This window comes from Amphiprion ocellaris, chromosome 21, assembly GCF_022539595.1.
Source record: "Amphiprion ocellaris isolate individual 3 ecotype Okinawa chromosome 21, ASM2253959v1, whole genome shotgun sequence".
NCBI lineage: Eukaryota > Metazoa > Chordata > Actinopteri > Pomacentridae > Amphiprion > Amphiprion ocellaris.
The window spans coordinates 20,302,633-20,323,693 of record NC_072786.1 but is presented as its reverse complement, the minus strand read 5'-3'; the positions used below and the strand labels follow the sequence as shown (position 1 = coordinate 20,323,693).

Sequence of the window (21,061 nt, the reverse complement as noted above, 5' to 3'; positions counted from 1 at the left end):
CTGACAGCCAGCCCAGCAGTGGACTCTTAAACTCTACAATCTAAAGCTCTGAACATAAAGGGAATGAATGGAGGAAGAAGAAACAGGAAGCAGCAGATTCAAATTGAAGGTGCACTGCTGCATGCTACTGTGTGATTGAAATGTATGGGAGCACAATACATCATTCATGGAATCAATTCAGATTTCATTCAAGTTATGTCTTGCTGTGTTACAAGATATAATCACTGGCATGTATGTTGCAATATTTCAAGTAATCCATATAATGATATCAGCTATTGGTGTCACGTTATCAATGCATCCATTCAGCTTGGAATGTTTGCTTTGTTGACACAAACAGGCAAAAAAACCACAGTTAGTTTCATTGTTTTACATTTAAGCCTAATTTAAACAATCCAAATGAACTGCTTTTTTTCAATTTAATGATTCCTTGATCAACAAACTGTTCCTTTTGGTCTAGTTATTCTGAAGGAGTAGTCAGAACTGTTCAGTTTCAATTAAAAAACAAAACTTCATTTGTCCCCTGGGAGGTAATTTAAGGATATTATTATTGTTGTTGGCTCTAAAGTAACAGTTTATTGACTATTGTCTGAGGAATGACTTCTAGCTCTTTACAGTCAACAACAACCTCATATTACAGTGTACAGTTACAGTTCTATTTTATTCAGCAGACGCTTTTATCCAAAGCGACATAGACTACCGTTCAAAAGTTTGGTTTCGCCCAGACAATTTCAACCTTGCCTTTCAACACCATTAGCTAACACAATGTAGCATTAGAACACAGGAGTGATGGTTGCTGGAAATGTTCATCTGTACCCCTATGGAGATATTCCATTAAAAATCAGCCGTTTCCAGCTAGAATAGTCTTTTACCACATTAACAATGTCTAGACTGGATTTATCATTCATTTAATGTTATCTTCATTGAAATAAAGTGCTTGTCTTTCAAAAATAAGGACATTTGTAAGTGATCCCAGACTTTTGAACGGTAGTGTACATTTGAGAGAAGATACAAAGCTTACATACTTTGCCCTGTTGGCCAAAGCTGAAGGTCAAATTGAGCATCACTCAGTTTCTTAAACTACTGTATTGCTAATTCTGTGAAAGTAGAAGTTATGCGATTGCAGAGTTGCTGCACTTTTAAGCTCACATCTTGAAGTGTCATGATTTTGCTTTGATAAAAAGCGACGTAGAAGGACATAAAAGCACTTTCAATGTGACGTTAAAGGCAGCACTGATCCTGCACCTCAGATTACTGAGACAGGCAGAACAGGAAAATAATGATACATCTGTTGTCTTGAGTTGATCACCCAGTTTTAAACCCACAGCGGTGCCCTACAGTATATCTAGTCGAACAAAGTAATGAAATTAAAGGAGCATTCACTTATGATATTGTCCGGCCTGTAGGGTGCAGTCCCAAAAAGCTGAAAACACAGCACTGACTCACGATGTAAAAACTGCAACCTATTTTCTTTAGCATGAATAACAACTAGAAGATGTCAGGCCTTAGAAACTTGAAGTAAAAATATTAAACACAATTTTAAACTTGAAATCCTTGCATGATTGTACTCAAACATAAAAAACTGAAAAGATTTGGACTTCACACAAAGAGATTGATAATAAACTTTAATTTCAAGTTAAGATGGATAGCTGTGGAACATAGAAAACACACATTTCAGTATAAACATATGCATTCCAAAGGAGTTCAACAGGTTGGCACCAGCTGTCAGGAGTCTGTGGGTCAGCATCTCAGCAGCAAAGCTTAATATGCTATATTCAGTGAAGCCAAGAGAGAACAGTGAATGGAAATGAAATGTCTCCCGACTCCAACATCCTCTGCACTTTAAGCCTGCTGAAGATTTTTTAATCTGAACTGGCGACTCTAGCTTGGTGTAGAGGAGGACTTGTCTTTTGGTGCCAAAGGCATCCACGGACGGATGTCAAATGAAAAGGTCAATCTTTTTTTCTTTATTTGATTGATGAAGCAGTTTGCTGATGTATGCAGCCAGTTGGATTTTTATGCCGAACTACATGAGAACTCTGATCAAAGTCAGACAGAAGCATTGGGAAACCACTTTGCAGGATAACTGTACATTGAATTCATCCTTCTTTGAGAGGCGTTTTGTTTCCAAGACTACTTCAGTAGGTGAATTTTTGGATCAGATCACCATCTCTGTAACCCAGACACTTCAGTTACTGAGCAGCTCATAACATCATTTGTCCACTAAAAAACATCTATCGATCAGCCACCACATTACAACAACTGACAGGTAAGTGACTGACAATTATCTACTTGTTGCAACAGAGTTCTGCTGGGAGACCTTGGGTCATGGCTTTCATGTGGATGTGAATTAATATGACCTGCCCTCCTAAAAACTGAGCAGTCCCCACTCCTCCGATGCCAACTCCTCCCCAGCAGGACAATGCACCCTGCCACACCGTAAAAATGGCTCAAGGAACCAAAAAAATAAAATCATAGGTGTTGGCCTGACCTCCTAACTCCCTAGATCTCAGTTTGAAAGAGTATCAGCAGGATGTGCTGAAATAAGACCAATCGACCCAAAGGATCCAAAGAGCGAGACACAGCAGGAGAACATCAGGGGTTCTCTGTCCATGCCCTGATTGGTCAGACAGGAGGGGGGGACTACACAATGTAAGGCAGGTGGTTTAATGTTGGAACTGATCAGTGTACAGAAAAAGGCAGATTATCTTTTCAGTAGTATTGGTTTCTAGCCACCTTTGAAAGCACTAAGCACACAGTTTGTGAGCAGTCCTCTGTGGACTTACGTTAGTCAACATCATTATACAAGATCATAATCACACTGAGCCTTATGTGGGCCCATCAGCTGAGTGTAAAAGAAATTCTGCCTTTTCCCCCCATCTTTCAATTTCCAAAGATGACTGCCTGTATCAAGTTTCATTTACATGTTTAACATTCTTTCTGGAAAGAACTGCATGAGCTGCTCAGTGGGTGATGTTTCAGGGTTACAAAGGCAGCTGTCCTTGTTGGGGCTTTAAAAGACAGTTTATCTTCCATTGTGATCTAAATGACCCATAAAAGGTCTTTTAATGAAAAATGTAAGTATAAAATTATTGAAAGCAGAGAAATACTTTTCAGTACAACATGAAAATGGAGATGGTAAATTTATTAAACATCAGCACAATAAACTTGCTATCAGCAGCTTTGATAAAGAAAAAAAAAGAAGTACCGGCCTTCAAAAATTTCAAAATCTTACAACATGCCCATCAGGATTACAGTAAATGGTGCTGAGTAAGTTTGAGTGCATCCTCAGAGTCTCAGAAGTATGTACAACACCTGGGTAGATGATAAACAAGTCAAACTCACACCCACAAATAAACTTGACAATGTTTATTCTTTGAAGAAAGTTATAATTCTTGTTAAATCTTATACTGAGTTCTTCTTATCATTTTTCCTTTTAACACGAACCGCACAAGAAAGACTCACGAGGATAGATGCCTAGAAAATGTTTAGCACGAGTGCACTGACTTGTTGGATTTTTTTGTCTTTTTTTAAATCTTTTGTAAGTTCATTTATTAATGGCCTGCTTAAAGGCACTGCCACAATACATAGGGTGAGGGGAAAAGCTACTGTCCATCACTCGCACAAGACAGTCCATTCTAGTGTCTAGTATACATGAATTAGGGTGGGGGTAGGGATGGGGGGCTGCTATAGGTAAATCTCGTAGAAATCGTCCAGCTCCTCATGAAACAAGTCCCATTCATCCTCAGAATCTGTTACCTCATCATCGGTTCCTGCGGCGAGCAGCATGAGAAGCATCTCGCTCAGCTCAAACGTCACCATCTCCTCATCCTCGTTGTCAAAGGAGTCGGTGCTTTCCTGCTCGTCAAAGATGTCCCACAGTGGTGTTCGCCTCGAGTTCTAAGGGAAGAGGGACAGTTTTATCCATTATTTGGACATTTTCAGAATACTGACTAAGCTCATTCTTTCGACCAAGTAAAACAATATCTTGACACAAGAATTTCATAATTGTTTTACATTCTAAGCTTATTATTACTATCTTGTATAATCTATACTACAGCAGTCACACTAGAAAAACATCCATGTGTGACTACTGGAAGTTAAGGCAAAAAATATTTTAGTAGTAGAATAAATTCAATATGAAACACTGGATTTAAACAGGCATTATTTATTAGGGTTGAAAACCATTTCTAGAATGTAATTAATGATGAAGAGTTTTTACACATTTTTAATTTAGCAAGAACAGACCACATTAACCTTTTGTTGTATAGACTTCATGTTCCCACATGTTAGCTGTCGATATTATCCAACTTTAAAGGAGGGAGTCTGTGTGTGTCTGTTCTTGCTTTTATTGACAACTGTTCATTCAATATACTTAACACTTTATGGGTGTATTGATGGGAATCCAAGGAAGTGTGCTGTCCAGTCATCTGGCTAAGTGGTTTTAGCTAAAAGTGGGTTCCAGCGCAATATAATACACTTACCACAATAACATACTGAGCTGATAGAGCAGTTCCTGGTCAGTTACTAGTCAGCTGCAAGTCATGGCTAAAACCAAAGAACTTCATGACACCTCTGGTTTGGCATTGTGGTGTTAATAAGATGGGGAAAGACTAAAGCCATATCCAAGCCCTTTCTAATGCCAGTGGTCACAGTGCAAGCAAAGTCAATGACTTCCACATTGTGAAGAATCTCAAAGGGCCAAACTTACCTTATGCAGTAGCAAGAATGGTAGTACAAGAGGCAAACAAGAATCCAAGAACCACCACAAGTGTCTTTAAGAACATGAGCAGTTCTGGTACCACCGTCACAATGCAGACACTTCAGCAGATACTGCACATGGCTGATGTCCATGGATACTAAAGCAATGAAGATCCCGGTTCTCCAAGACAGGCACACAGGATTTCACATAGCCTTTGCAAAAGCTCACCTGGACAAAGAAGAAAACACTTGGGGTTCGGTTCTACAGTCGGAGGAGATGAAAATGGAGCTGTTTGAACACACAGATGTGACTTCAGTTTGGTTTGGAGGCATTCAACCCCAAGAACACTATCCCGAGGATCAAGCCTGGTAGCGGGAATGCAATCCTTCTGGAATTTTTTTCAGCTAATGTGCCAAGAAACATAAACTTTGGAGCACTGAACCTGTCAATATGACAATGACCTGAAACATATGGCCAAAGTGATGAAGAAATGGTTAACAGAGAACACTATGATCATTTTTGGCGTGGCCCAGCCAAAGTCCAGACAAGAATCCTATCAAGAATCTGTGGTGGAAACTCAGGGCCAAGGTGACGGGCACAAAGACGTCCAATCTGAAAGACCTGGAGATCGGTACAAAAGAGGAGTGGTCCAAAGTCCCAGTAGTGACATGCAGAAAGCTTGATAGTGATTCTAAGAACTCTTTGATTGATTATGGTGTCATCTGAACACATCCAAATAATGTGTGGCTGTGGCTCAGATAGTAGAGCCGATTGTCCACTTGTCAGAATGTTGGCAGTTTGACCCATGGCCTCTCCACCATACTGAAGGAAGCAAGACACTGAACCCTAAGTTGTTCCTGATGGCAGGCAGGCACCTTGCATGGCAGTATGTGAGAATTAGAATGAGAAACATGTTATAAAGTGCTCTGTAGAACCTAGCTAAGATTCCTTGTGTAAGTCCTGGCAAAGGTGTGTTGGTTGTTTGCCAGATGTAATCAACTAGTGTAACAACATTAATTGGCCAACTTAGTAACAAGATGTGTCATTTGTGTTCTCCTTTAGCTAGATTGTTTTTCTGGTTAGCGATTACAATTTCAGATGTTTTACTGGTGGAGTTTTGGCTGTTTAAATGAGTGGTTCTCGAAACAGATGCAAGTCTCAAATGGCTTTGCTGAAAAGCCACGTTTTGAACAGACACTGAACTAGCCAGGGTTCATTCTTCCATTCTTGGTTTTTAGAAAAGTATCTACCTACTGGTAGTGAAAACTTTGGTCATACAAACTAATATATTTTTAGGAGAACTGTCTCTGGTGACAGTATTTTATAAGGAATTGACAACTGTTACCCGGTTCCTGCTGTTGGATCCATTTTGCCTTCGCTGAGGTTGAGCTTCTTCCAGTCGTCCATCAGGAAAGGCGTGCTTGTAAAAGCAGTTTGAGCCGAAAGGGCAGGTTCCACGACCCTCATCAAAGTATCGACATGCTTTACTCCTGGAGAAGACAATAGGAAACCAGAAACACAGCAAGTTAGACCGTACTGTGACTCACACAAACACAGAACTCAAAAAAATCAACAACACAGCAGAGGGGCCTAGCAATACAATTCCATCTTTGGGTGACGACTATATTCTGAGTTGAACTTTAACGAATTAAATGAAGAAAACATTTTTGAAAATGTTTCAGAGTTTAGGTGTTCAGTTTTCTTTGAACCTACACTATATTACCAAAAGTATTGAGTATCAGAATCAGGTGTTCCAATCACTTCCATGGCCACAGGTGTATAAAATCAAGCACCTAGGCATGCAGACTGCTGTTACAAACATTTGTGAAAGAATGAGTCGCTCTTAGGAGCTCAGTGAATTCCAGCGTGGAATTGTGATAGGATGCCACCTGTGCAACAAATCCAGTCGTGACATTTCCTCACTCCTAAATATTCCACAGTCAACTGTCAGCTGTATTATAAGAAAGTGGAAGTGTGTGGGAGCAACAGCAACTCAGCCACCAAGTGGTAGGCCACGTAAACTGATGGAGCGGGGTCAGCGGATGCTGAGGCGCATAGTGCGAAGAGGTCGCCAACTTTCTGCAGAGTCAATCGCTACAGACCTTCAAACTTCATGTGGCCTTCAGATTAGCTCAAGAACAGTGTTTCAGCAGAGAGCTTCATGGAATGGGTTTCCATGGCCGAGCAGCTGCATCCAAGCCATACATCACCAAGTGCAATGCAAAGCGTGGGATGCAGTGGTGTAACGCACGCCGCCACCGGACTCTAGAGCAGTGGAGATGCGTTCTCTGGAGTGACCAATCACTCTTCTCCATCTGGCAATCTGATGAACTAGTCTGGGTTTGGCGGTTGCCAGGAGAACCATACATGTCAGACTGCATTGTGCCAAGTGTAAAGTTTAGTGGAGGGGGGATTATGGTGTGGGCTTGTTTTTCAGGAGCTGGGCTTGGCCCCTTAGTTCCAGTGAAAGGAACTCTGGATGCTTCAGCATACCAAGACATTTTGGACAATTCCATGCTCCCAACTTTGTGGGAACATTTTGGAGCTGGCCCCTTCCTCTTCCAACATGACTGTGCACCAGTGCACAAAGCAAGGTCCATAAAGACATGGATGACAGAGTCTGGTGTGGATGAACTTGACTGGCCTGCACAGAGTCCTGACCTCAACTCGATAGAACACCTTTGGGATGAATTAGAGTGGAGACTGAGAGCCAGACTTTCTCATCCAACATCAATGTGTGACCTCACAAATGCGCTTCTGGAAGAATGGTCAAAAATTCCCATAAACACACTCCTAAACCTTGTGGACAGCCTTCCCAGAAGAGTTGAAGCTGTTATAGCTGCAAAGGGTGGACTAACGTCATATTGAACCCTATGGATTAGGAATGGGATGTCACTTACGTTCATATGCGAGTCAAGGCAGGTGAGCAAATACTTTTGGCAATATAGTGTATATCTGCCACCACCATGAAGAGTTTCCACCATTGCTGCCCACTCCCCTGCAGAATCACCATCTCACTGATGATTCTGATGATATCCACCCGCCACAGTTTCTATTCAATATCTGTTTCGCTCTGCAGGAAAAAATAATGCATTTTTAAAGCGTATACTCATACTTTAAAAGTGCCTAATTAAATGGAACAAATAAGTTTCAGTTTTACTGAAACTTACATATAAAGAAAATCTTTGTCAGTTTCCATGCTAGACAAAACACTGGTTGGCATGTTGTTTAATGCAGGAACACAGCAACATACTGGCTGTCAGCAATCAGGCTTCAGTGCATACTCTTATTATTTAGGTTTATGACCTGAGTGTACAGATGTGCGTCCTCTAAGGTAACTAAGTGTAGAACATGGTTTTTGTACCCCATGCCATCCTTGTATTTCTGGATGAGTTTCTGTTTGTCATCCTTATCTTCCACCCAGTACTCGCTTGGGATGACAAAGTTGGATGTGATTCGGCACTCTGGACAGGACCTGAAAAAACATAGAAAACAGAAATAAATCAGACCAAAAAAAATGAATAAAGTAACTTTTTTAAAATTTAAACTTCCGGTATAGAGAAAACTGCTGCCTCACAACAAAGAGGGATTCTATTTTGGAGCTTTGATTAGCTTGTCAGCAATTATTTGCCAGTAGCTATAGGCTGACAGTTGCTTTGTACAGTGTGTTCCTACAGTAATAAATGCTAACTGAAGGCAAACAGGAATACAGTTAGAAGTTAAAAGTTTCCATTTTACAGCCTGCAGAATGCTACAATAAATATACTTTGTTTTTTTAGACAGTTACATGGCTTTTGTACATTTTTGCCCATTGCATTTAAAGTTGTACACACTTAAACTACTTGATTTACAAATATTTGAAGATTTATGTACAAATGTACCACTGATCTTACCTATACTTCACAGATTGTCCCTCTTTTTCTAGTTAATAAAAGGGAAGATCAACTCACTTGATGATTTTGCTCTCAAACTGCTTGGCACTCCTCCACTTGCGAATGCACTTTAGACAGTAGCAATGATTGCAGTTGGAGAGGATGCCAAAACGGCGCTCACTTGGGTTGGCCTTCTCAAATACCACCTCCATACACACACCACACATCATATCCTTGCTGCGTTGGATGGCAAATGAAATCTCCATGTCTTTCTCATGGGCTTCAATGCATGCCTAGGAGAGGAAACAGTTAAGCCATAACACCACAGGCCAATTCATACATAACTAACCTAAGAAACCAATCCTGTCAACTTGCAGGGTGAGGCTTTCTGTATCACTATACATCTTTAAAGTCGCTTTTCAATTTCAACATGTATGGGTGAATTACTCAAATATTACAACTTGCCATTGTGTAGCGTAGAGTATTTTTTTAACAGCGTTTGAACAGATTCATAGATGATTTTGTGTGCTCAAGTTTCAGGGGTGGACGGGGAGAGACAATGGCGCCTCAGATCTGCACATTCTAAATGTGTCATAGAGTTCCATCTAAGCCATTTAAAGGCAGGAAGGATTTTATTTTCATTGACATGAATTTCGAAAAATGTGACTGATACACAAAAAATCGTTTCTAGGGGTTTGATTGATGATCGGAGAGAGATTTTAAGAGTGCAATGGTACAGAGCTCCGACACCTGGAATACACATATTTACTAATCTGAGACAGAAATAACTCGGTTAATGATGTATTTATCACCTCTCTTTCTTCCTCATTGCCAACAACTAGTCACAAGTCAAAAATACACAGATCAGGCATTACATTATGACCACCTGGTCCTCCTTTTGCTACCAAACAAGCCCTGACATGTCGAGGCATAGACTCCACCTGAAGGTGTGCTGTGGTATCTGGCACCAAGATGTTAGCAGCAGATCCTTTAAGTCCTGGAAGTTGTGAGGTGGGGCCTCCATGGATCAGACTTGTTTGTCTAGCACATCCCACAGATGCTGGATTGGATTGAGATCTGGGGAATTTGGAAGCCAAATCAACACCTCAAACTGTTTGTTGTGCTACTCGAACCATTCCTGAACCATTTCTGTTTTATGGCACGGTGCATTATCCTGCTGAAACAGGCCACGGCCATCAGGGAATACCGTTTCCATGAAAGGGTGTACATGATCTGCAGCAATGCTAGGTGGTACATGTCAAAGTAACATCTAAATGGATGGCAGGACCCAAGGTTTCCCAGCAGAACATTGTCCAAAGCATCACACTGCCTCTACAAGCTTGCCTTCTTCCTATAGTGCATCCTGGTGCCATGTGTTCCTCAGGTAGGCAACACACACACACCCAGTCATTCACATGATGTAAAAGAAAACGTGATTCATCAGACCAGGACACCTTCTTCCATTGCTCTGTGATCCAGTTCTGATGTTCATGTGCCCATTGTTGGTGCTTTTGGTGGTGGACAGGGATCAGCATGGGCACCCTGACTGGTAACAATATGCAAAAAATCATGATGCACTGTGTATTCTGAAACATTTCTACCAGGACCAGTATTAACTTCTTCATTAATTTGAGCAACAGTAGCTCGTCTGCTGGATCGCACAACACGGGCCAGTCTTTGCTTCCCACATGCATCAATGAGTCGTGGTCACCCATGACCCTGTCGCTGGTTCACCACTGTCCCTTCCTTGGACCACTTTTGATAGATACTGACCACTGCAGACCAGGAACACCCCACAAGAGCTGCAGTTCTGGAGATGCTCTGATCCAGTTGTCTAGCATCACAATGTGATCTTTGTCAGACTCACTCAAATCCAGACACTTGGTCATTGTTCCTGTTTCTAACATCAACTCTGAAGACAAAGTGTTCACTTGCTGTTTAATATATCCAACCCACTAACAGGTGCCATGATGAAGAGATAATCAGTGTTATTCACTTCACCTGTCAGTGGTCAGAATGTTAGGCCTGATCGGTGTACATTTGGGCATTATCTGATTTTAAATATTCTTAAATTAATTAATTCATGTAAATATACTTAAATTTGTGTTCTTAGTATCCTTGTGTCCTTCTTATTTATAGTGTATATATTGTGTGTATACCTCACCTCTTAATTTATAGTTGTATTTTCTTGCTTTTCTTACTGTCACTTTGCTGCTGTGACATTGCAAATTTGCCCTTGTGGGACTAATGCAGGATATTCTATTCTACTCTAAAGTGCTACACCTAAGTTTGCTTGTGACACTCTACAACAGCACTGTACAATTGTGAGTGTTGCTGTAACTCTAACAGAGTGAGCTGTCTTCTCTGTAGCTGATTGCTTCTCATCAGTTTCAGGAGTCGCACAGTCTGATGGTACATGCAGACGCCTCGCGGAGAGATGTCACAAATGAAGGAAACAGTGTAATGACCGTCTTCCTCGATTAGGTCAGCGCCACAATTAGATTGGCCTCTAAAACTCAAGCTGTGGACTATATCAGCAAAACTGATAATGAAAAATCCTGCTGATGATACTGAAACATGAGAGTGAGAGCAGTAGCTATGAAATCTAGATATTAGTCACAGTCCCTAAGACCAAAGCAATGAATACAATGAACCTCTACACCTGGTGATTGTGAAAGCACCCCTGATATTCTAACTCGGTCAGTAAATATTTCAGCTTCCTTGATTTTAGCTTAATAATCCACCTCCAAAGATTAATGAGTAATCTAGTGGTGAATGTGCATCCACTAGCAGGATGTGACTGGAACTGTACCTTAGTGTGGTCTGAGCGCTGGGTGTTGTCGGTGGGGTGGAGCACCTGGAGGCCACACATGTCGCACACATCACCGTGGAGATAGGCACAGTTGATTCCGTAGCGACACTCTCCAACTGCAGCATATGGACAGAGCTGCTTCCTCAACTCTTTGTTGTCCAGCACTGCATCACTGTCAAACTCTTCAATGAGTGGGAGGGAGTTCTCCTTCACTGGCTCAGCTGGAAACACACAACACATCACAACCAAGACAAAACATTTTAAGACTCAAAACGCAACTTTACCAACCTGAAAACTTAAACTTGACCATGAATTCAGAATTTCAGCTGGTCTGTACTATCACATGACAGTGGATGGCTCATATCCACAGTGCAAGCTACATGGTATATGTAAAAGGTTGCATTGTCTGACAGAAATAAAAAAAATATGGAAATGAGAGCAGCCTTACTAGGAATTCTGCTCTATTAAAACACACTACTTGTGAGCACAGAGAGAACAGATATATGAGTTTAGGCTGCATTGAAGGCAAGATGAAAACACAGTAACCAACACTCAATCTGCATTTATTGGTTTCCTATTGATCTTTAGGTTTCCACCATTTCTGATTGTTTGTGGATTAATGGTAACATTAGTCACATTAGCAATCCAACATGCTGACGCTAAGGGTTTGGTTTTTTTTGGTTATTGTGGTGACATTGTCATCAAAACTAAGATGATTCCACTTGGTCTTCAGTTCCTCAGTTTCTGGGTGTGCATAATGACTCTTGTGTTCACTCTTGCAGCAAACAGCAGAACATTTGGTCTACCTTGCTTGTAGCGCTGACGAAAGTTAGCAGCTCTAATGAGGAAATAAAACTGTGAGGCAGCTGCTCATCTCAGAAAAAGTGGTCGATAAGGAGGCAGAGTTACGCAAGTGCTTACCTCAAAGACTACGGTTTTGATACAGAAACTGGAAAAAATTCGGATTGGTTTGTAAAGCTGAGGAGCTGCTTCGTTGTAAGGAGCTAAAGGAATGACAGAAATATGTGACCTCACATTTTTAAAGCTTCAAGTTTATTCTCTGTGTCTAAGCGCAAATGTGTTTTCACAACATGGGACCTTGAATGGGTTATTCATGCCTGTTCAAATGAAATGTTATGGATCACAGAATTCACTTGGAGGCCAGAAATTTCAGGTGGCCTTGGTCTGGGGGTTTAGCCCACAACTATGCTTGTTTGAATCAAAGCAAGCTCATTTACATTTGAGTTAATTTCACACCCTGGAAAACTCAGCTAGCTTGAGATGTACTGGGCAAATATTATGCTACACACAATTACAGTGGGAAGGCAAAGAGAGAACAGGGCTAAATATATTAAGTGAAGACATCTTATTTTCAAATAACCCTTTGATGGGCAGTGTGGGTCAGGAGATACCCATTTTCCATTGGATTTGGGTCACTTTTGACCAATGTTGCACATCAAAGGGTTAACGATCATCAATTGGCCAGGTATGCATGGTAAAAATCAATTGTGACTTTAGGAAAATAACATCCCATCGTAAATGCCAGGTAAAGTGTGCTAATCAATATCAGTGTTGATGTTACCAATGTTGGTCACTCACCCCGTCCACAGTACGGCTGTCCGGGAACAAACTCAGCAGCATTGACCCAGTCTTGTACGCCTGACCCAGGTGTTGGTCCACTGGGTTCAGGGTCTGAGGGGCCAGCCAGCGAGGCGGAGGGCAGAGGCAGCATCTGGGAGGTTGGCAGTTCCTCGTTCTTTGTTGATTTACAGTGTTCAAACCTGAAAGAAGACATCAGACCAGGGTGGTTACAAAGTGAAGGAGACTACTGTTCCACAGCACTAATGCATTAGTGACTATAATAAGTTTCAACCAGAGCAGAATTAAAATGGGCTCATGGTTGAGGCTGTATTAATCTTTGCTCCAGCTTGAGTATACAACCTTTTTGGTAGTAAATCAAACCTGAACTGTGTGAGGGAAGGTGTGGCTGATGTGCCCATTTGTTTGGTCTGAGATGCTTGTGCTCTCACAAAATCTAGTTTTGAACAACACTTACAGCACTTTTTGAAATAACATAATGCTAAATATACGAAAGTTAACTACACATGCTACAAACAGAACTAGTGTAACTTTATCAGATGCTAAGGAAACTACAAGTTTGTTGTATAAAATAATGGGTTGTCATTTATGTGTTAGTTGTGTAAGTGCAATATTAGTGTTAAAAGGAGTGTACTAAATGTCAACTAAAAAATAGTTTTTAGTTTGATGAGTTTGATGCCACTGTCAAAGACAGGACAGACACTGTTTTCAAACGGTCATTCCAGTGTTTTCACTTAAAAATATTTTGGTTTTCTTGTTGCCCTATAAATAATAATTATGCAACTGGAATGTATAGTAGGATTTCCCTTGCTAGGTTGTTTTCATGTGAAGGTTACTCTGAAAGTCTTGAATTGAGCACAGAACTACAGTCTTTTAAAGATAGAAAATGCTGCAGAAGCATAACAGATAATGTCTAATCTGTTAATTAGCAAACAAGGAAAAGCCTATATAGAATGCCAATTCACACATGTACACTTATAAGTATTACCCAGGGCCTTATTCCAGAATGGGCTTTTTATTACTCCACCAAGGAACACGGTGGAGTTATGTGATGATTGGCATTGGTTTTTCTGTCTATCTGTTCGCACATCAAAAACGAACTAATGGATTTGGATGAAATTTTCAGGGAAGGTCAGAAATAATACAAAGACCAAATGATTTGATTTTGGCAGTGATGCAGCTTATAGTCTGGATCCACGGATTTGTTAAAGATTTCTGTATCACTGTGAGATAGCGGCGTGGCATCACTGTAACTATGACAACAAGTGAACACTACCTCAGTTACCTGCTGGCGATCACATGATTGTGATCCTACTACAAATCTACCGCTGTGGACTTAATCAGGACTTATCCATCAGAAATGATACAAGAAACAAATGATTAAATTGTGGGGGTGTTTCTGAGTCCCATCAATTCCCGCCGCCCACTACATATTTAGGTCACGCGATTCGGTATCCGTACATAACGTACACATGCATAACACACGCCTGTGCTCAGCGCAAGGTCATTTTGTTTGTGGGTACATTTATATTAAATGGACACATTCTATGTTGCTGTGATTTCTGATGATCAATAATTAATAAATAAATGCTGTATTTCAACAAAAAAATGCTACATTTCCGACAATGCCATATGGGGGAATGAACAGCCTTGGTGGAGTACTGCACTCTCTGAGTGCTTTTCTTGTTTTGTCTATCAACCGTGGAGAAATGGCGGAAATGGGCTTTCCTGCAAGGCAAGTACCAGCAACTTCTCTGCTCCCACTCAATTAACTAATCACTCTGTAGCACTCACTGTGAGTGTAAGCCTGAAGTTATTTTTCATTTTCGACCACTAATAATTTCAAATTTTGAAAGTTTATTAATTTGTTTTTTGAGAGACAGTGCTGAATTTTTACATTTTTTAATATAAATGACAAATACTATTTTTTTTTTGCCTTTCTTTAATTGGCTCTGCTGTATTGAAAATGACCCCCAAAAAAGCCATGAATTTTGTGTACCATTGCATCTGTAGCATAAATGCAATTGTTCTAATATCAATGAATCAAAGTCACATTTCTAATACAATTAATGGCACAGGCCTGGTGATAACAGATCCTCAGCAGTGCATATGGAACTGTGTTTTAGAGGGGCCTCAGTATAGAAAACAAGACAATTCCATGGCTACAATACAGCATGATAAACAGGACAAGGCAGCAAACAGGCATGCAAAAGGAAGACCTGTCCTGTCTCCCCTGCAGCCTCCTGCATGATAGCAAACTCTGTCAGAACACACTGTTAACCAGTCTGCTCCCAGAAAGCCACCGAAGCGTTGGACAAGTGGGGGCTGCTAGAGCCAAGTCTACAGAAGTTAGAGAGGAGGGTGCTGCAGCACAGTGAACCTGGGGACCCCTGCAACAGCACAGGAAGGGAGGGGAGAGGGGAGCCGCTATGAGGAAGAGAACAGGAGTGAAACAGAGAGTGTTATGCAATTGCCATGCAGGCTGCAGTGCACTCTGTCTGGCCCTGGTGGCTGCAGGAGAGAGCGAGAGAGAGAGAATGGGAGGGAGAGAGAGAGAGAGAATAAGAGAGCGAGACAGAGTCCATCACAATAGACAGAGCCCAGGGAATTCAACTATAATACACCCCCACAGTGAGGGCCTTTCTCTGTACTTTTAATACAGGGGGCACAGCCCCAAGGGGTCATGGAAATAATGAGGAAACCCTCCTTACTGCTACCCCATCACAAGGATGAAGGAATGTGATTGTGTGTCTGTATACTACTCTAAAGGCTTCCTTCAGGAAATCGATTGACTATTCAAGAAAAATGATGAAGTATGTGAGTGTCTGATGCATCGCAGACATGGGACAATGCCTGCTCCATGTCTGGGAAGCCAGACATGGAGCAGGCATTGTCTGTACACACCGGCTACTGATGTCTGGGTACACTCAAGCTTGACAACAGACTGGGAGCCTAATCCGCTTCTCAAAAGCATCGCACCACTGCATGTTTGAACCCATTTACAACATATTATTGCAGTGCACGTTCAAAATGTGCAGACTGCTAGGCCTCCAGTACTATTGCTTGTAGCTTAATAAATATTAACAAGAAATCACTCCAAACTACCTCACACATGATGCAGACTACATTGGCTTGCAGAAATTGCAAAAATACGCTTCTTTGTTTGGTCTTGATTTGCTACTCATTCCATTTACACGTAGGGCAGCTGATAGAACACCGATTAGAAAATGGATCGTTCTATCAGAATCTATTACAATAAATATTCAATCAACATCATGATTTTCACTTGATTAGGCCAAAATTTAAAGTGATATCCTGCATTGTGGGACTGTGTCAGACCTAAACGCACCTTGATATAATGTTGTGTTTAAATATATGAAGTTTTAAGTTTCACAGATTTAATGTGCAGCTGTTGCGTTACAAATTAGCGGCTGCACCGATCTGTAAAATAAATGTTGCACATGTTTGATAGTTTTCTACCAGCATTCCTGTCAAGCATCATTCCTGGTAGCTGTCACAATTTTCTATATTTTCATGTAGCTCTCCATTAAAACAGCCTGTTGACTGAAACAGGCGGGACACAATCAGTGCATTCTGTGCAGAAGAAGAGCCATATGGCAAGTTAAACATCTCCTTTTATGTGAAGGAGCTCAGGGCCTGAAGCAGAAAGCCTGAATTGACAAAGAAAATGGATAAAAATCTTCATGATAGCCGTTAACTCTGACTGGGCCTTTAGTTTTTGTCAAGCTGAATTACACAAATAAAGCCTGGCTATGTAAAACTTGGTTTGTCGCACAGCCCTCGGGTTGTACCCTGGGTACTTAGGGTGAAGTCTGCAACTGTATTTAATAGGGCTGGACCCGAATATCCTAATATTCGGTCGTGACGGTGGTATCCGAATATTTATTTTGAGATCCGAATATTCGGATCCCCCCCTCCACCCGCCGGCCGAACATTCTTTGACAATGGTGACAGTAACTAATATTCTTCTAAATGTAAATATTTACTGGTTTGTTTAGTCTTCTCTGATGGCAAACAGAAAATCTCAGGGTTTCCGACTGATGTTGGAAAGAGCAATTTTGAATCTGGGAAACTGTCGTGAGCAGTATTTATTGTTCTTTTTTTAAATAAATGTAACAATTTATTGTTTTTTATATTTGAAACTTAATCTTACTCATTGTTAACCCTAGCACAGTGTTATGGTGCTTCAAAAAAATATTTTTTTTTTATTTTCAGACACTTTTGTGTATCTTATAAGGAGAATTTTTATAACACAAAACACGCAAAATTTTCCCAAAACAATATTTAAATGTTTGCATATATTTAGCACACATCCCTGTGTGTTCTTGAATTGTTGTCCCTTTCATGTCAACAAGGCCTATGGTCACAGCCAAAACGAAGCTCATGTTGGAAAGTGAAACATACCATAGCTTGGAAAAATGAACATTTAAAATCTGCATTTTCCAATACAACAGAAAAAAGTGGTGAGGGCAGATGAGTTACTCAGACTGCTCAGCCCTACATGGAGCTGCCACACACAGACAAACAGCATGCTGACATAAGAAAGCAGCGGTCTCAGGTGTCAGATCCACTTGAGGAGCAGGCTGCAACACTTCTAGGAAACCCTGCCTGCAACACTGCCTGCTGCCATGGGGCTGAGAGCACAGCCACATTTAGAAAGGCAGTTAGAATACAGCACATCTGACAACTGGGGGCACTTCACCAGGCTGTAACGGCTGACTTTGAACATGCCAACGGAGTGTAAACATTCATTATTTTGTTATTACATTGACATCTGAGTCAGGTACTTATTATATTTTGGTTGTAGCTTTACCTGCAATGGTCTCCAAACACACAGTTTCCGTTCTGAAAGAACTTGCAGATCATGGCTGCTGGTTTGCTGCTGGTCAGATCGTGAGAATATCGACAGTTGTCTCCTTCTTTGCAAAGACCATGCATGAAATACCTGAAAATAAAAACAACAACAACAAAGTTGTATGGTTCAAATAAGTTTTCTTTTGACGTATAATGAAGAAAACAACACACTTTTTGCTACAGATATCTTCTAGTGTTACTCCCTTATTCCATTTCCCATGGTTATCCACAGTTCTTTCATCTTTAGTTATTTGGTAATGTCTGTCAGATCCCCCTCTTACCTTGTGTTGTTGCACCTTTGCTATTTGCATCTGTTTGCCAGAGCCCCTCCCCTCTTACCTTTTGCTGCCTACCCAGACCTCTTGATTCAGTTACATTTTGTTCTTTGTTGTATTATCTCCTGTCACTGATTAGCAACCATATGCAAATTAACCACTATTCACCCTGGTATTTACATACAGCTCCCTCCCTATAAAATGTGTCCTCTGTTCTTTGCTCTTATGTTGTATATATTTTTAGGGTTTGCGCTTATGTTGTATATATTTTTAGGGTTTGCTCTTATGTTGTATATATTTTTAGGGTTTGCTCTTATGTTGTATATTTTAGGGTGTGTTATATAGTCTATTTTCAATGCTGCTATTCAGAGAGTACCAAACCGATTTTCTATGTTTTCTGTAACAGTGACAATAAAGATTTATTCTATTCTATTCAAATGTTCTGGGTCTGCTTATCTTCACAGATTCAGTTCTGTGTTGGTAAGCCCACCGTATGCCGGAACACCAATAAACACCAAATTACAGCAAACTTCAAAGGACTAAGAGTGAAATTTCTTCAACACATAATAGAATTCTAACGGAAACCACGGATTCATGTTCGCAACTGTATGTGAATGTGTCATCTTTCACTTTTACAGACCACTAAAATAACCACGGGCACGGCATAAAAAATACTTGACTAACAACGTTAGCAAAGATAGTCTGAATGTGGAACCTAGAAGGTGCTATTATCAACGTGAAACTGAAGCGCACAACATGGTTTAAACGTAAGACAATCAGCTAATTGTAAAGTGAAAGTACACAGAGTGCCTATACAATTCTAGTCAACATTAGCGTAAAGGATTTTATTTGGATTTTGTTCCATAACAGCTATCCTATGTGGTCTAGCTTAATAGTGTAACATATATGTGGGCCGAATTGACTGTTGAAAACGTAGCTACCAAGCTGTCTGCTAACCTACCACGCTAGTCTGCTCTGTGACCACAACACAGTGAACATAACAACACAGGAGTCTAGTGACGCTACAGCTAGCTAACCAACAGCTGAGCCGAGCCGAGCCGAGCCGACAAACACTGAGCTGTCAGTCGCTCGCCAACCGCCGTATCACCACTATTCTGGAGTCAAGCGATAAATAATATCATCCTCTTCGATTATCTGGTCTTACCTGCAGGTTACGTGTTTAGTCCAACCTCCTGTTACTGGTGAAGCCGCCGTAGACGCTGCCGCTGCCTCCGCCATTGCTGTTTATGTTGAGAAGGTACAGCCGGATGTTCCGGACAGCCTCGCTCCGGCTCGGACTCTTTCGTTGACGGACGGTTCGAGTCGAAGTTTACCGAAAGCTGTCGACGTAGCCGCTCCACCGCCCGCTGCCGGTCACTAGGCGGCGCCAATGACAAGCGTCGTGTCATGTCTGATTATGGAAGGTGGTGCTGTATCGGCTTTATCCCGCAGTTTAAACGGTCAAAAACAGCACTCACAGTCACGAGGATCTGCTCATCTTTGTTCAGAATTAACCATTGCTTGCCACGTTGTTCTGATTCAATAATTAAAGTATTAAGTAGATGTGGAAAATTTCACCCAAATGCGTGTATTTTTCAGTTTTCGAAATTGTACAGAAACGTGTTTTTTTTTTTTAAATCGTCTATATTTATTTGTTTTACGTTTTAAGCAACCTATGTGTGTGTGCGTGCGTGTGTGTGTGTGTGTTTTATTTTTCATCAGTTATTTAAAAAGTAAAAGTGCATTATATTTTTGGACTACTTGTAAATTAAAATGTTTCATTTTGATAAATATGACCTGCAGTGAGCTGCACAGTGGCTTGGTGGTTAGCACTGTCGCCTTGCAGCTAGAAGATCCTCAGTTCATGTCCAGCCTTACTGGGATCTTTCTGCATGGAGCTTGCATGTTCTCCCTGTGCATGTGTGGTTTTTCTCCAGGTTCTCCAGCTTCCTCACACAGTCCAAAAACATGTTGAAGTTAACTGATTTTTCTAAATTGCCCATAGGTGTGAATGTGAGTGTGGTTGTTTGTCTCTTTATATAGTCCTGTGATAGACTGGTGACCTGTCCGGGTGTCCACTGCCTTCACACTAAGTCAGACTCCAGCCCCCCACGACCCTAATGAGTAAGTGGTGTATAGATAATGGATAGATGACCTACAGTTCAAGAAATCTTGAAAAACATCCATCCATCCATCCATTATCTATACACCGCTTATTCCTCACTAGGGTCGCGGGGGGTGCTGGAGCCTATCCCAGCTGACTCGGGCGAAGGCAGGGGACACCCTAGACAGGTCACCAGTCTGTCGCAGGGCTACATATATAGACAAACAATCACTCACACATTCACACCTACGGGCAATTTAGAGTAATCAATTAACCTCAGCATATTTTTGGACTGTGGGAGGAAGCCGGAGTACCCGGAGAAAACCCACGCATGCACAGGGAGAACATGCAAACTCCATGCAGAAAGATCCCGGGAAAGCCGGGACGCGAACCAGGGATCTTCTCGCTGCAAGGCGAAAGTGCTAACCACTACGCCACTGTGCAGCCCTTTTGAAAAACATCATAATATTAAAATATGTTATTTCAAGTTTGAGTAAATTACAATTCAAATGCATAAATATTGTGTATCTTTCGGTCAAGTTTAATACACACAACCACAATCATGGTGAAGGCTGCTGACTTGATTGTCACTGACACCCTCCACAAGAAGGGCAGGCTGGCTGTTGGCTGAGTTCTGTATTGAAGCATATTATGGCAATGTGACTGGAAGGGAAAAGTGTTATAGGAGAAGGTGCACACACAACAGGGATGACCAGATCCTTGAGAGGATTGTCAAGAAAAGTCCATTTGAGAACTTAACGAGGAGTAGACTGAGTCGCTATGTAAAAAGTTTCCCTCTGGGTGGCATGTCTCTTCCAATACCAG

The 21,061-nt window shown here is 41.2% G+C and overlaps 1 protein-coding gene across 1 annotated transcript; it reads right to left on the bottom strand.

Moving 5' to 3' along the window:
• Window positions 1-1,604: 1,604 nt before the first annotated feature.
• On the bottom strand, window positions 1,605-19,449 carry mkrn1 (makorin, ring finger protein, 1). Its single transcript, XM_023292813.3, has 8 exons — window positions 19,298-19,449; window positions 17,817-17,948; window positions 12,983-13,164; window positions 11,384-11,604; window positions 8,650-8,864; window positions 8,064-8,174; window positions 6,045-6,189; window positions 1,605-3,897 (listed from the first exon to the last, which is right to left on the bottom strand). Exons 1-8 carry the CDS (start codon window positions 19,369-19,371, stop codon window positions 3,685-3,687), a joined length of 1,293 nt encoding a protein of 430 aa, XP_023148581.1. The 5' UTR covers window positions 19,372-19,449; the 3' UTR covers window positions 1,605-3,684.
• Between the last annotated feature and the right edge of the window lie 1,612 nt (window positions 19,450-21,061).

Coding starts and splice junctions, on each gene's coding strand:
- mkrn1 (XM_023292813.3), bottom strand. CDS start 19,371: ATGGCGGAGGCAGCGGCAGCGTCTACGGCGGCTTCACCAGTAACAGGA. Junction 8,865..11,383: donor AGCGCTCAGACCACACTAAG/GTACAGTTCCAG, acceptor TTCCTCTCCTAG/GCATGCATTGAAGCCCATGA. Junction 3,898..6,044: donor GATCCAACAGCAGGAACCGG/GTAACAGTTGTC, acceptor CTCTTCCCTTAG/AACTCGAGGCGAACACCACT.